General features: G+C 37.6%; 1 protein-coding gene across 16 annotated transcripts in view; it reads left to right on the top strand.

Annotated features, from left to right (window-relative positions):
- LOC135775928 (alpha-2,8-sialyltransferase 8F-like) overlaps positions 1 to 16,085 on the top strand; it is a 1,056,838-nt gene that overhangs the window by 460,215 nt on the left and 580,538 nt on the right. For 14 of the 16 annotated variants that reach the window (XM_073813068.1, XM_073813069.1, XM_073813067.1 and 11 more), the window contains 2 exons: positions 9,489 to 9,575; positions 13,997 to 14,083. The exons of 1 other annotated variant lie outside the window; for it this stretch is intronic. In XM_073813068.1, coding sequence (XP_073669169.1) covers positions 9,489 to 9,575; positions 13,997 to 14,083 — 174 coding nt within the window. The remainder of the gene's footprint in view (positions 1 to 9,488; positions 9,576 to 13,996; positions 14,084 to 16,085) is intronic. One more of the 16 variants, XM_073813066.1, reaches the window with a different exon arrangement.

Genomic DNA, 16,085 nt, shown 5'->3' with positions numbered 1-16,085 from the left:
TACGTGCCAATATTTACATGTAGTCACTCATACACACACACACTCGCTCACTCACTCTCTCTCTCTCTCTCTCATGATATCTTACACGATGCTACCTCGCTGTCATTTGTAATTAGCAACAGGAAATGTGGCACATTATACTACACTTTTAAATGGTTCACCTATGTTTACATGCTTAAATGCCTATTTACTACTGTTCCCTTTAATTCTTCTCATGCCACGGCGTGGCGGTGTCAGGTGTGCGAGGGCCCTTCCATCACTGCTTGCAGTTTTAATTATTATTATAACAAATTTTTGGTGTTCGCCAAAAAAGTAAATAGACAGAATGAACCAACTTGACCGAACAATGAGGTATTTAATGACACAATGAAATGGCAACTGGAATCGGAATGTCGTGAGACTGACGGGTCGGTTACTGGTCTCTGGTCGGTCAATCAGTGCATCTCTAGTTTTTTTTCTTTTTCTCCGACTTCAGCGGGACTTTAGAGGGCCTAAACATACTCGAAAACTCATGAAATTTTGCACAGATGTCAAGAGTGATGAAAATTTACATGTGGTGTATGCTTTAGAATTAGGCGTGAGAAAATGGCTCTATAGCGCCACCTACAAATTTTCAACGAAGCAGCCCTCGGACTGTGTTTGACGTACAATTACGAAATTCGGTACGCGTCTGTAGCATGACAAGACCTACAAAAAAGTCTCTTGGAGCGAAGCCGTAAACCAAACAGGAAGTCAGCTATTCTGAGTTATTTTTGTGATTTGGGCGCAGTTTTTGTCATTTCCAGGCGTCATACTTTAACTAACTCCTCCTACAGTTTTCGTCGGATCATCTTCATATTTGGTGAGTGTCATCTTAAGGCCTTTGTGATGCTAAATTGCGAAGGATTTGACTCTACGTAAAAATTTGTGTCGGTTCTGGCCCGACAAAGTTTGATGTTTTCCAATGAAACAGGAAGTTGCTGGAACTCATGCATACAGTGTCCGATCTGTCCCAAATTTCACATGATTGCTAAGAGTCCTGACCTGAACACATCTACATAACAATTTTCATTTATAGCCATAGCGCCACCAGCTGGCAACCTGAAGGAACATGTTTTAGCGCCACTTTCAAATATTGAATGAAGCAGCCCTTGGACTGTGTTTAACTTACATGTACGAATTTCGGTATGCTCATGTATTATTACAAGCCCTACAAAAAAGTCTCTTGGAGCAACGCCCTAAACCAAACAGGAAGTCAGCTATTTTGAATTATTTCTCAGATTTTGGCTCAGTTTTTCTCATTTCCAGCAGTCATACTTTAACTAACTCCTCCTACAGTTTTCGTCGGATCATCATCATATTTGGCGAGTGTCATCTTAAGGCCTTTGTGATGCTAAATTGCGAAGGATTTGATTCTATATTAAAATTTGTGTCTGTTTCGGCCAGCCAAAGTTTGATGTTTCGCTATGAAACAGGTTGCTGGAACTCAGGCATACAGTGTCCGATCTGTCCCAAACTTCACATGATTGCTAAGAGTCATGACCTGAACACATCTACATGTCAATAGTCACTTATGGTTATAGCGCCACCAGCTGGCAACAGGAAGTGACATGTTTACAATGATTATCCAATGTCTGATCTGTCCCAAACTCCACATGATTAATAAGAGTCCTGGACTGAACACATCTACATGTCAATAGTCACTTATGGTTATAGCGCCACCAGCTGGCAACAGGAAGTGACATGTTTACAATGATTATCCAATGTCTGATCTGTCCCAAACTTCACATGATTAATAAGAGTCCTGGAGTGAACACATCTACATGTCATTAGTCACTTATGGTTATAGCGCCACCAGCTGACAACAGGAAGTGACATGTTTACACTGATTATGCAATGTCCGATCTTTCCCTAACTTCACATGATTAATAAGAGTCCTGGACTGAACACATCTACATGTCAATAGTCACCAGTGTTGGGCAAGTTACTAAAAAATTAGTAATTAGTTACAGTTACTAATTACTTCTTTTAAGCGCACAATTTTTAAACAAAGGTATGTTGTCCCGTTTAGATTTTTCATGTTCATTCTACATGCACTGTCAGCTATGATGAAGTGTAATGAATTATTGCGCCGCCAACTACAGTCCTGCGACGTCAGATATGTCTTGTCTATTTTTTACAAAATAGAGTAACGCGCGTAACGAACTCATTTAAATTTCAGTAATTGTAATTGCGTTACTTGATTTAAAAAAATAGTGGAGTTACAGTAACGCGTTACTCCCATCACTGATAGTCACTTATGATGCCAATAGTCAGTTACGGTCATAGCGCCACCAGCTGGTAACAGGAAGTAACATGTTTACAATGATAATGCAATGTCAGATTTGTCCCAAACTTCACATGATTGATAAGAGTCCTGGACAGAACACATCTACGTGCCAATATTTACATGTAGTCACTCATACACACACACACTCGCTCACTCACTCTCTCTCTCTCTCTCATGCTATCTTACACGATGCTACCTCGCTGTCATTTGTAATTAGCAACAGGAAATGTGGCACATTATACTACACTTTTAAATGGTTCACCTATGTTTACATGCTTAAATGCCTATTTACTACTGTTCCCTTTAATTCTTCTCATGCCACGGCGTGGCGGTGTCAGGTGTGCGAGGGCCCTTCCATCACTGCTTGCAGTTTTAATTTTAAACTTTAAAACTGCATTTAAAGGCAGACAATGCCCATTCTGTTATTTAACTTTGCATGCTCAGAATTTTTACACGTTCACTGTATGATTTAACGAAATACGAATAGCCTAGTATTATATTCTGAACTGAAAAAATTATGAAAAACAAAATACTCTTTATTTGGATGTTTATTCCCCCCATGCTCACTTGTCTCCGTTTCCCTGTTTTTAAGAATTAAGGCGGTGTAGTAAGTAGAACCTATCCATTAAAATTGTGACTTTAATTTATTGCGCCATGCGTAATTGCGCATGGAGAGGCATTTGCACTTCATTGCATATTTTGAAGGCCCAGCTGTAGTACTCACGGTTCGCCACTGGTACAACTAATGGTAGTTGTATTGCGATTTTAGGTGGCTAGTTGGGGGTTAACAGAATATATACGACTAAAACTGCTTATTAGTTAATGTTTATAGTTCTTACTGTGTTTGTGCATACTTTTGTTATGTTTTAAATAAAAAAGCAAATTATTTCCTAAATTGACTCGGGCGGTGTAAAAAGCGATCTACTAATATTCTGTATAAAACAAAAACTATACTAAATAAATGAAATTAGTTTATGTATGTTTATTATGATCTGTTTGAAATAACTCATAATGTGTTGAATGAGAGAAACTGCTGCTGCTGCTGAAAAGCACCACATTCACGTGATCAGCTTGATATATCACCATAAAGAGTAAAATATTATAACAGTCAATTCAAAATTGCCGTTTATAAAAACTCACTCAAGGGGGACATTTGAGACATTTTACAAACACATGAAAAAGGTTAAACACAAACTCTTGGTCTTTTTCATGTACAAACACTTGACTGAGTTTTCCACTGTATAGATACTGATGCTTTAAAACATATAGAATCTATAGAATCTACTCAATAAAATTGTTGTAACAATTTGCACTCACTTTGTTTGGGTACATTGTATATTTGGGTGAAGGTTACCTAAATTTGACAACTATGATTAAGGTCTACCTAATATTTCTCATAACTAATTACTTATAAAAATTTAGTAACATTAACTAAATACAGTTATACTAAATTATTATAAATAATGATTATTCATTAGGACAAATTACTTATTTCGGGACGGTTCAATATAAAATAGGCAAACACAGGATTGCATAAATTGCTGTAGGGGTGCGCGGATACAAACTAACGCGGGGTAAATTGTAACATGCACCGTTTACATGCACAGGGTTGAGCGAATTTTTTTCTGGTATTGTTTACATTTGAAAAAGACGATCTCCCGCAAATTATTAGAAATGTATAATCTTTTTCCAGAGAGTTATTGATGAACGAGTGTTTTGGTGGCATGTAAGTAATTTTTTCATCATATGTTTTTTCGGTTTCTAAGTTGGGTTTGTAAAATACCAAATCCAATGTTATGTCATCTTAATTAGTGTTTTGTTGACTAAAACATAGCAACATTTTAAAATATGTCTGCAGCTCTTAGCAACTTTTTAGTTGTAACGCTGTGTTACAACTAAACCATTAGCACTTACGATATGAAAACAGACACACTTTTGACACACTTTTCTAATCTTTAATATTGATTGAATAAGGTCATGTCAAAGATTGAAATCATAATTAAATTAATGGCTAAAATCAGACTTTGATTTCTTTATATCAGAATTTGAGACTTTAGTAGGGTTTTACAGACTGGGTCACATATAAAAATGTTTTTGTCATAACTGCTTGTTTTTCCTCACTTATTTACACATTTGTATACATTTATAATTGAACTACAGTATGGTTAGATGAGGGATGAATAGTGTGGATACCTGTCTATTATAGACAGATATATAAACAATATCCACATCAAGTATATAGACAAAATAGTATTGAAATATTTGCTTGCAAACTTAATTTTTAGCAAGTGTTACAACTAACCCCCTGCCTGATACAATTAACCCCACATATGGGGTAAGTTGTAACGTTTGCACTTCTGTCACTTCTGTCATTTATATCAGAGATGTGTGTGTTTCTTGTGTAAAAATATAATAAATCAAACTCAATATTTTTTGAATGATTGAGCCGAAACCAAAAGGTTGTGCCCTGCTCTCCCCTATTTATTGACCAAATAACATTTTGTATTGTTACCACAATTAAGAGAAAAATCTTTACGAGTTACCACATCAATTAAGAGAAAATTCTTCACTGTCCAGACAAGTATTTCCCGCAATCCACAATACCACTATTATCCACCAGGAGCTGCTCTTCCGCAACTTATACAACATGCAATGCCTTATGTGAAAGAGTAAGAACTCCTTGTATGTTTTTAAGATCGCTCTGAATCTGATCACTATCAAAAGTTTCAAAAACGCAATTATCTCACCTTTTTGCTCAAAATATGTTTTTGAAGAAACCTACCCATATTTGAGAAGTGATAAGAAGAGAACTAATCAAGGTAGAATGAAAAAAAAATTGAAAGCAGAGGGTCTGTTTTTTTATTTGGTATATGTTTTGGTATACATTTTCTGGAAGGCATTAAACTTTTGTGAAAATCATGAAAAATGCTGGCGCTGGCTGGCAACTTCAAAAAACGCTGGCAACACTGAAAAAAATGATTAAATCAATTTACTCAATTTTTTAAGGTAAGTGGTCGCAATCAATTTATTTAGCTACATTTAAACAAAAGATTTTTATTTTATTTCACAATTTTTTTGTTTAAATGTAGCTTAAATAAATTGATTGCAACCACTTGTCCTAAAAAATGGAGTAAATTGAATTTTCTGGAAGGCATTAAACTTTTGTGAAAATCATGAAAAATGCTGGCGCTGGCTGGCAACTTTAAAAAACGCTGGCAACACTGAAAAAAATTATTCAATCAATTTACAAAAATTTTAAGGTAAGTGGTCGCAATCAATTTATTTAGCTAAATTTAAACAAAAGATTTTTATTTTATTTCACAATTATTTGTTTAAATGTAGCTTAAATAAATTGATTGCAACCACTTACCCTAAAAAATTGAGTAAATTGAATTTTCTGGAAGGCATTAAACTTTTGTGAAAATCATGAAAAATGCTGGCGCTGGCTGGCAACTTTAAAAAACGCTGGCAACACTGAAAAAAATGATTTGCCTTCCAGATGACTTAGGTCATCCAATCAGAGAATGTTAAGTGTTCCGCGGGTCAAATTAAAAACCAGAGGAGATTGAGCGTTTTCTGTGGTTGCACCAAAACTGTGGAACAGTCTACCTGCTGTTATTACAACTGCCACCACACTATGAGTTTAAGGTTAAACTTAAAACCTACTTGTTTTCCTTGGCTTATAAGTGTAGTTGATATTGCGGTGTCTGGAGTGTTTTTATGTCTTTGTCCTGTCTTTTCTGGTGTAATTTATGTTTTTATTTTATTTTAACTCTATGGATTAATGTACAGCACCTTGGTCACAATCGTTGTTTTTAGTGGTGCTATATAAATAAAGTTGAGTTGAGTTGAGTTATTCATTTTTTTAGAGAAGGAAAGAGTTAATGTAAATACAAAATAATCCCTTACAATACATTTCAAGTGAAATACAACATATCATAGTGTTACATAAAGCTTCTTGAACATATTCCATTCAAAAATAAACCAAAGTCTTCATAAGATGTCAAATATACATTAGAAGCAAGATTCATAAATACGGTTTCTTCACGTTATCATTAGAAAGTGAAAGGAGACACTGAAATGAGAGAAGAAACTGATCTCATTTACCTAAGTAGACTGGCTACAAACAAACATTTTAACTTCATTTAAAACTAATTAAGTGCAAAAAAATACAATTTCATATTACATCTCACAGTACATAAAACATTGAACACTAACAAGAACGTACTTAAATTCAATTTTAAGTTATTCAACTTCATATACAAGTCACATTACATATAACTATAAATCACAAAATACTTTTTAAAAAGACATTAAATTAAAAAAGGCAATTGAAAGGCAAACGTTAATTATAAATCTGTAAATGATAATAATAATAAAATGGCTTTATCAATTGATCCCTTCTAACACAAAACTCAACAAGTCAACAGATAAATGCAAGACAACTTCAACAGTAACGTTAATAATGTAGCATACCACATCTACAGCTTTGGTGTTGTCTGTCTGCTCGACGCCTTCCCATCTGTACATGAACCGTTGCTCAGCTCTCTTGTCACGTGCTCAAGTTGAACCACTCACGTGCAGCAGCAATAATAATGGAAGTATAATTGGAATATATTTCAATCATAAATATAGATTTTTATTTGTATTAGCAGGTGCAAGAACAGTAATACAGTAATATATTCTTTAATATTGTAAACGGGTGCTTTAAAGAAAGCGAATGAAAAGTGAATCCATGTGCAAAAGGTTTTAATATGTAAAATCCCAAAAAGGGCCAGCAAACAAATCCAAAGGGCAAATCCAACAAACATAATCCAAAACAGGCAAAGTGATCAGGGCAGGCGGTAATACAGGCAAAATCCACAAACAGGCACAGGTCAACAACAGGCAGGTACAAAAACAGGATTCAGGATCACAGATCACAGATCACAGATCACAGATCACAGATCACAGATCACAGATCACAGATCACAGATCACAGATCACAGATCACAGATCACAGACAGGCTAGACTTTACAAAAGTAATAATCAGCAGAGAACAGGTGAACAGGAAGTGGTATATATACAAAACAGACAGGAAGTGTGAAGTGAAATATGGCATGATGAATATCAAAATAAAAGCCAGAACAGAACAGAGTATCAAAATAAAAGTTCAAAACACAAAACACAACCAGAACACACAACAAAATATTACAGAACCCCCCCTCTTAAGGGTGACTCCTGGAACCCAACAAACATTTACATTTTGTCATTTAGCAGACGCTTTTGTCCAAAGCGACTTACAAGTGAGGTAAACAATAGAAGCAATTATGGCAACATAAGAACAGCAATACATAAGTGCACTGGAAATAGTCTCATCAAGTCCAATACAATTTACATAGCCAAGGGTATGTTAGTAATTTTTTTTATATAGATAAAGAGGAAGGTAAATAGAGAAAGAGATAAAGAGAAGGGTAACTAAAGAAAGATAGTAAATCTGTAATTAGGAAGTTAGGTAATGGTGGAAGAGATGGGTTTTTAGCCGAGTCTTAAAGACAGCTACAGTGTCAGCAGATCGTGTCACGACCGGCAGATCATTCCACAGTTGTGGGACAGTTCCTGAGAAGGTACGCGTTAGTGTTTTCTTCCCTTTTTGAGATGGTACCACAAGCCGTCGCTCGGTGGCAGAGCGCAGTGATCGAGAGGGTACATACTGTAAGGCTCTATAAGTAAGTGAAAGTAAGGGGGTGCTGACCCAGTGGTGGTTTTAAAGGCCAGGAGCAGAGCCTTAAATTTGATGCGAGCTGCTATAGGAAGCCAGTGTAACTTGACAAAGAGAGGAGTGATGTGCGCCCTCTTTGGCTCATTGAAGACCACTCTTGCCGCTGCGTTCTGAATCATCTGTAAGGGTTTGGTAGTGCAGGCTGGAAGTCCTGCCAGTAGCACATTGCAGTAGTCCAGCCTGAACAGGACAAGAGCTTTGACCAGGACCTGCGTAGCATGCTCATCTAGGAAAGGTCTAATTTTCCTAATATTGTAGAGGATGAATCTACAAGAGCGAGCGGTGCTGGCAACTTGCTCCGTGAAGCTAAGTTGATCATCAATGACCACTCCCAGGTTTTTGGCCGAACAAACAAATCATAAAGTCCAATGGTGGGTGGGTGGGCGGGCCAGGACCTCTTGGCAACGGCAGGGCAGTTCAGAGGAGGTCTTGGGTTGTGTGGCCAGGATGGTCCAGGGTCGTGGGGCAGATGTGGGCCAGGGTCGTGGGGCAGATGTGGGCCTGGGTCGTGGGGCAGATGTGGGCCTGGGTCGTGGGGCAGATGTGGGCCTGGGTCGTGGGGCAGATGTGGGCCAGAGTCGTGGGGCAGATGGGGGCCTGGGTCCTGGGGCAGGCGTGGACCTGGGTCGTGGGGCAGGCGTGGACCTGGGTCGTGGGGCAGGCGTGGACCTGGGTCGTGGGGCAGGCGTGGACCTGGGTGAATCCATGTGCAAAAGGTTTTAATATGTAAAATCCCAAAAAGGGCTAGCAAACAAATCCAAAGGGGAGATCCAACAAACGTAATCCAAAAACAGGCACAGGTCAACAACAGGCAGGTACAAAAACAGGATTCAGGTAAACAGATCACAGATCAAAGATCATAGACAGGCTAGACTTTACAAATGTAATAATCAGCAGAGAACAGGTGAACAGGAAGTGGTATATATACAAAACAGACAGGAAGTGTGAAGTGAAATATGGCATGATGAATATCAAAATAAAAGCCGGAACAGAACAGAGTATCAAAATAAAAGTTCAAAACACAAAACACAACCAGAACACATAACAAAACATTACACATATATTCTGTACAGTATATATTCTGCATATTCTACATACAAATAAAACAATATATTGCAGTATATTGTACTCCAATAAACAATATTTTTTATATGTTGTTATCTGCTAAATTTAAGGTCTTACTCTGTTAAACTAATTACAGTTTTTCTTCATATCACATGTTTTGTGAAATACGGATTTTTCCCTACAGCATTTATATACTGTTAATAAATTTACAGACATTTTAGCTCCTCGCTAGCTGATAACACCAGAGATGATAAATTTAAAGCAGTCTATGCAGTAAACATTTAACTGTGATTGATATGATTTTACATTTAGTTCTGCTATGTAATACATGAAGATGTTGTTTTATTTTGCAGTGACATAAGAAGAGTGAAATATACAGAAAGAGAGATGCAGTACTGCGAGCAACTCCGGCAGAAGTTTTCCAACATCACTTCAGCCAGGTGTGTGTAATGACAGACTAATCCAGCACAGTAAGGCCACTGTCACACTGCAGTCAAAGTTTTGCTTATATGTGACCCAGATCTGTTTCTTTGCATGACTGTGAGAACAGCACAAAATTCTGATCTGATTTTAAGCCTCTTTCATATGTGCTTCTAAATAATTGTTGATTATTCCCTATTAATAACTATGGGCTCTATCTTGCACCCAGCGCAATTGACTTTGTCAGTGACGCATATATCATTTCGTATTTTGCACCGGCGCACAGCGGGTTTTTCCCGTCACAGACGCACGTCGGCAAACTAGGGAATGAACTTGCGCTCCCTGGGCGGTTCAGCGCAAAAAGAGGCGTGTTCCGGCGCAAACCATCCCTGATGCTATTTTGCAGTTTCAAAAAACAATTGCGCCACTGACCAGAAAAAAAAAGTTTAAAGTCAGTGGCGCGTTGCGCGTTGTTCATTATGCTATTTTAAGGGCGCATGCTTGACCATAATGTATAGCGTGCACAACGCGCATACACTTTGCATCTAATCTACACAGATGCAACAGTTATTTTTGCTAATCATAAATTGTTACACTTAAAAATATTAATACACGAGATAAGGGGAATCATAGTGGTGAGCATTGTGGTGATAGTTTTTATTTATTGTGTGGCTGCGTTAAAAAATTCTCATGCAAATAACAATTAAAATATTTTCATAAGTTTGTTGTGTGGCTGTATTAAGTTTATTTTATGTAAATAATAATTAAAATGTTTTCATAAGAAACCTTAATGTATATGAACTTGATTTGTAAGAGTACTTTGGGGTTGGACCTTGTTTGCGTTTCTTGAGTCCGATTTCAAAGCCCCCAAACCCTTTCAGCGGTGAGGGTGGACGCAGCGATGTCCTCTGCTGGCGTCAGGTCCTGTGTAGAGGCAGATCCACCTCCCGTTACACGGCGTGCCCGATTTATGCTGGCAAGCTTGGGATTCCCCCGTCTCCTGACATCATTGTAGCGCTTGGCGCAATGATATGCCAGCTGATGAGACAATTGTGGCTATTTCCTCTCACGCCTGTTTAACCTACGCTGATTTGAGCGGGTTTCTCCTATCCCCATACAAAACAACTTCTCTGTCTTTGAGTGCTCTTACAAGAACGTCGGTCTCCTCGGCTGTAAACCGCTCCTGGCGTGCGCCTGGTAAATTCGTCATAATAATAGCAACCCGCCATGGAACTTGCGCCCTTGCGCTTAAAGGGAATGTTGGATAGCGTTCTGATTGGTTTATTTGACGTTACGCCCAAACCACACCTATGAATAATGAACCTACTTCAGACCAACCCCTTATTGATTTGCGCCCGGCGCAAGAGTTATTTCTCACGCCGGGAAAATAGCAACAGCGCCCAAGATCCGCCCACAAACTCACTTGCGCGTTGCGCTTAGCACTTGCATTTCAGATCGTTAAAATAGGGCCCTATATGTGAAAGAGTCACATCTAAAACATAACAGCATGCTGCTGAAAGATTTGTACTATTACTGCTGTATAGTGTCAAAAGATAAACACATAGAATTTACACAAATATATACACACAGCACCGTTCAATAATTTATGGACAGTTTATGTGTATTTCTCATGTCATTTTATCATTCATTGTCTTGAGGTTTACCCTGAGATGTTTTTAAACTGTATTGAAGGAGTTCAAATCTATTATGGACTCTTTTTTTAGCTTTTTTTTCTTCATTATTCAGTCAAAGCAGTTCATTTCAAAAATATTATTTTACAGTTTACACTTTTGCTTTGTTATGAAACATTATGGGCCCTATTTTAACGATCTGAAACGCAAGTGCGAAGCGCAACGCGCAAGTGAGTTTGTGGGCGGATCTTGGGCGCTGTTGCTATTTTCCAGGCGCAAATCAATAAGGGGTTGGTCTGAAGTAGGTTCATTATTCATAGGTGTGGTTTGGGCGAAACGTCAAATAAACCAATCAGAACGCTATCCAACATTCCCTTTAAACGCAAGGGCGCAAATTCCATGACGGGTTGCTATTATTATGACGGATTTACCAGGCGTACGCCAGGAGCGGTTCACAGCCGAGGAGACCGACGTTCTTGTAAGAGCAGTCAAAGACGGAGAAGTTGTTTTGTATGGGGATAGGAGAAACCCGCCCAAATCAGCGTCGGTTAAACAGGCGTGAGAGGAATTATAGCCACAATTGTCTCATCAGGTGGCATCCCCATTGTTGCGCCAAGCGCTACAATGATGTCAGGAGATGGGGGAATCCCAAGCTTGCCAGCATAAATCGGGCACGCTGTGTAACGGGAGGTGGATCTGCCTCTACACAGACGCCAGCAGAGGACTGCGTCCACCCTCACCGCTGAAAGTGTTGAAGGCGGTTTGGGGGCTTTGAAATCGGACCCAAGAAACGCAAGCAAGGTCCAACCCCAAAGTACACTTACAAATCAAGTTCTTATACATTAAGGTTTCTTATGAAAACATTTTAATTATTATTTACATAAAATAAACGTAATACAGCCACACAACAAACTTATGAATTATGAATAACTTTAATCGTTATTTGCATGATAATTTTTTTACGCAGCCACACAAAATTAATAAAAACTATCACCACAATGCTCACCACTATGATTTCCCTTATCTCATGTGTTAATATTTTTTATTGTAACAATTTATGATTTGCAAAAATAACTGTTGCATCTGTGTAGATTAGAAAAGCAAAGTGTGTGCGCGCTGTGCACACTATACATTATGGTCAAGCATGCGCATCAAACTCAAAATAATTTCAACTATTCAGAAATAGCTTATGGTTTTAGTTAAGTAGGTATGAAGGAGAAAGATTTGTAAAGATTTTTAACCATCTTTCAGGCTACATGCAAAATAAGTCAACTTTATAAACATAAAGAAAATGTTATATGGCGTCTGTGCGTGTGTGCATGTCATTATCACATCCCAGCAAAGTGAAAGCATGTGTGTAACTAGACTCGAAAACAACGATAAACTAGGGCCTAGTCCACATGGATACAGGTTATTTTATAACCGGAGTTTTTCCTCCTGCGGCTTAAAAAAATTCCGTCCACACATGCTAAGTTTAAATAAATCTCAGCCTACATGAAAACGCAAAAACACGCTACAGTATCATGCGCTGTCAAGAGCATGCCACACCAGCAGGCAGGCGGTGATATTACCCTAATCCTAAAGCCACGTTGGCCAATCAGAAGCCTTAATCGGAAACAAAAACACCAGGGCTGCATTCAGCCCCGAACAAAACGTTGCACAACGTTTATTAAACAGAAACAGTGATGCGTTGAACACTCTGTTGTGATGACGCAAGAGTTGCAACTACGGTAGCTGAGAAGCCATTCTTTGTGTTCTTTTTAAATGTTTCTGAAGCCTGATGAAATTGTTATAAATGTGGGTTTAATACTGTAAAATACCCTCGATGTTACAGTCACTGACATTGCCGTCCCGAATGAAAGACAACATTCCAACTTGAACCCATTGAGCGAGCTGTCTCTTTAGTACTGCGTTGTTTATATACATCTTGCCGCTGATTGGGCCGACATTTCTGACACACCCACCAAACAAGAGAAAAAAAACCTGTTGCACACCGTTGCACACTTTTTCTAGGAAACATGTCGTTCAACCCGGAAACCGTAGCAAAACGTTGCGCACCAGTGTGAGCTTGAACGTGCCCCAGTTTTTCTGTCTACACGACAACACTTCAACCGGCGTTTCTGAAAAATGTTTTCAAAAATGTTTGGTTTTAGTGCCCTGATACTGCGTTTCCATGTGGACAAACGGCCGAACCCCGTGAATAAAGTCACGGTTATAAAAATACCCGTGTTCGTGTGGACAAGGCCTAGATCAATAGTAAAAGTGTCCTTAACTACTTACTTTAACACTTTTTGCATTTAACTTATAATAAAGTGGTATAGCTGCACGTGAGAGATGCTTACGGAGTAAATGCGTGTTGATTTTAGGCTGTAAACGCAACGGTCACACTCTGCTTTTAAAGCAGTCTGTGCAATACAGGCAACTAATTACCAAGGACTAATGAATTAATTTAGCTTCCAATCAGTGTGGGATTTGTGAAAAAATCAGAGGGAAGATGTCTCTGAAAAGAATAGGGTTGTGCATAAGAGTTTAGCAGGCTGTATGGATGCAATTTTCGCAGTTAAAATGTTAATGGTTTAAAAGAATGAAACAAATTAGTATTACAGTATTAGAAAAAGATTTTATTATCTGATTACTTCATATTTAAAAGTAATCGATAGCTCGAGCCCCATGCTAACGTCTTGCTCTTGGTCTATACAAGTACATGAAAAAACACCAATTCAGCAAAAGAAACAAAAACAGGTTATTTCTTTCTTTCTTTCTTTCTTTCTTTCTTTCCTTCTTTCTTTCTTTCTTTCTTTCTGTCTCAGTATTGAAATCAAGAACATCACTGAGGATCTTTTAACATTGATGAGGTGCCCACCAATGTCCAATATCACCCAGAAAGAACTTAACAGGTATGTCCCACTCCCCATATTCTGTTAATATACTGCAAAAATCATGTTTACTTCAATAAAACTCAAAATATGAATATATCAGGTATATTGTTCCCTTTCTGTCACTCAATTGACATTGTGTTGATGTAGTAACACTAAGGCTTCGCTTTTGGGAGGCCCAATCACCTCTGATTTTTTTATAAATGGCCAGAGAGAATTTGACGAGTGGAATTTGCATTCCAGTCTCTGCCCCCATTTTCTGGGAATAAAAGATGGCATTCAGCCACTTATTCAGAATTGTTTTATTTTCAGATCTTTGTTGTTGGGTGTGGCTGTTGTATCACAATATCTTATTGAACGAATGATCAATGTCTCAAGTGTTTGGCTTGCCAGCATGACAAGGCAACCAAAAAGGTTATGGATTGCAGCTGTAATGTGTCAGAGGAGAACTGGCTCTCTCCTGGCTCAGCCTGGTTTTTCAAAAGTTTTTATTTATTTTATACATCGTTGGAGTTTTGGTTCCTTGCCACTGTCCCCTGTTTACTCGGCTTGTTTTCCTAGAGCTCTTTTCACTGACAGACTACACAAAATACATGGAAAATGTGTCAGGGATTTGTCTGGAGATCATTGGATTTTGGCAAATGTTTTTTTTTAATAATCTGTAAGCTACATATGATCACAGACATCCCATAAAGATCCTGTAAAGACGTGTATTATATTTACAACCATGCACTTGGTTGTTGTTGTTGTTGTTGTTTTTTTGCAGCATTTAAAGTTTGCCTATTGTTCGTGATTTCTCTCTGGAGAAACCATGCGTGTGCATTTTTTTATTCGATCATAAACGAATGCATGAGGTATAGTTATATTATGCTGGCAATCGATTTTTAGTTTCATAATCACTGCTCTATTCCACTTTGCAGACTTTTTTCTTTGTGAATGTTGATCTGCATTTAAAACCCCCATGTCAAAGAGCTAAACCATAACTTCTTGTGGCGAATATACAAGCATCCTCACACCTTACGCCATGATTTTTGTCTTTTGGTCACACTGGACAGGTTCTGTAAACGTTACTAGGTCTCTTTTATGGGAATGATCCCAGAATCAATCACGGGACATGTTTTTGTGTTCACACAGAAGGCACACTGGCAATTTAATGCACTGTAAAAATGCTAATTAAGTGAAACCATTTCAATGTGTTTTTATAAGTTATGCTAAACTTAAAATAGTAGGTTGAATTGACTTGCAGAACCAAGTTGTTTTAACTTTGTGCTGCAATTTTATTTACAGTGTGGGAATTTTCTGGGATCAACATGCTGTGTAAATGGAGTTTAGGAGATTGCTGACATTAGGTTAGCTTTTTACATAAAAAAAAAAAATATTGTTTTATATATATATATATATATATATATATATATATATATATATATAATTATGTGTAACATTATATTAAATCCTTGCATTACAGTAGATCTTAAAACTGTCTGACTCAATGTCCATCAAACAGTAAAAGAAAAAAAGTTTAAAATATATTAATATTGTTTTTGCCTGTATGTGTGCCAAATCTATTAGTTTTATCAGTAATTTTAAGGTATGAGTATGGTAATTTTTGTGGTATTTGGGATTTTTCAGACAAGTGTAGTTCTTAAAGTTTTTTTTAATAGAGAATGTCAAAATATAAATAACTTTTTTTTTGCTCCTTCTGACTCAATTTGCCAGCATGGATCACAAATGATGCAGCAGCAAATAGAAATGGCGAAAAAAAGGTCTTCTGAAGGGAAAAATTAATACAAAACAATGGCAGATGGTTCTGTTGAAAATGTAAACAGGCTGTTGTAAACACACATTTGCATAAAGCATCTATATTTGTCCACACCCATGTTGATTAGAGTATTAAAAACATGAAAAGTGTTAAATTAAGGTAAATATAACAGATTAAAATGTGCGATTATTCACGAGTTAACTCATGACAATCATGCGATTAATCCAAATTAAATATTTGAATCTATTGACATACTTATTTGCA

The sequence above is a fragment of the Paramisgurnus dabryanus genome, chromosome 21 (assembly GCF_030506205.2).
Source record: "Paramisgurnus dabryanus chromosome 21, PD_genome_1.1, whole genome shotgun sequence".
Taxonomy (NCBI): domain Eukaryota; kingdom Metazoa; phylum Chordata; class Actinopteri; order Cypriniformes; family Cobitidae; genus Paramisgurnus; species Paramisgurnus dabryanus.
This window is presented reverse-complemented; position numbering and strand designations above follow the sequence as displayed.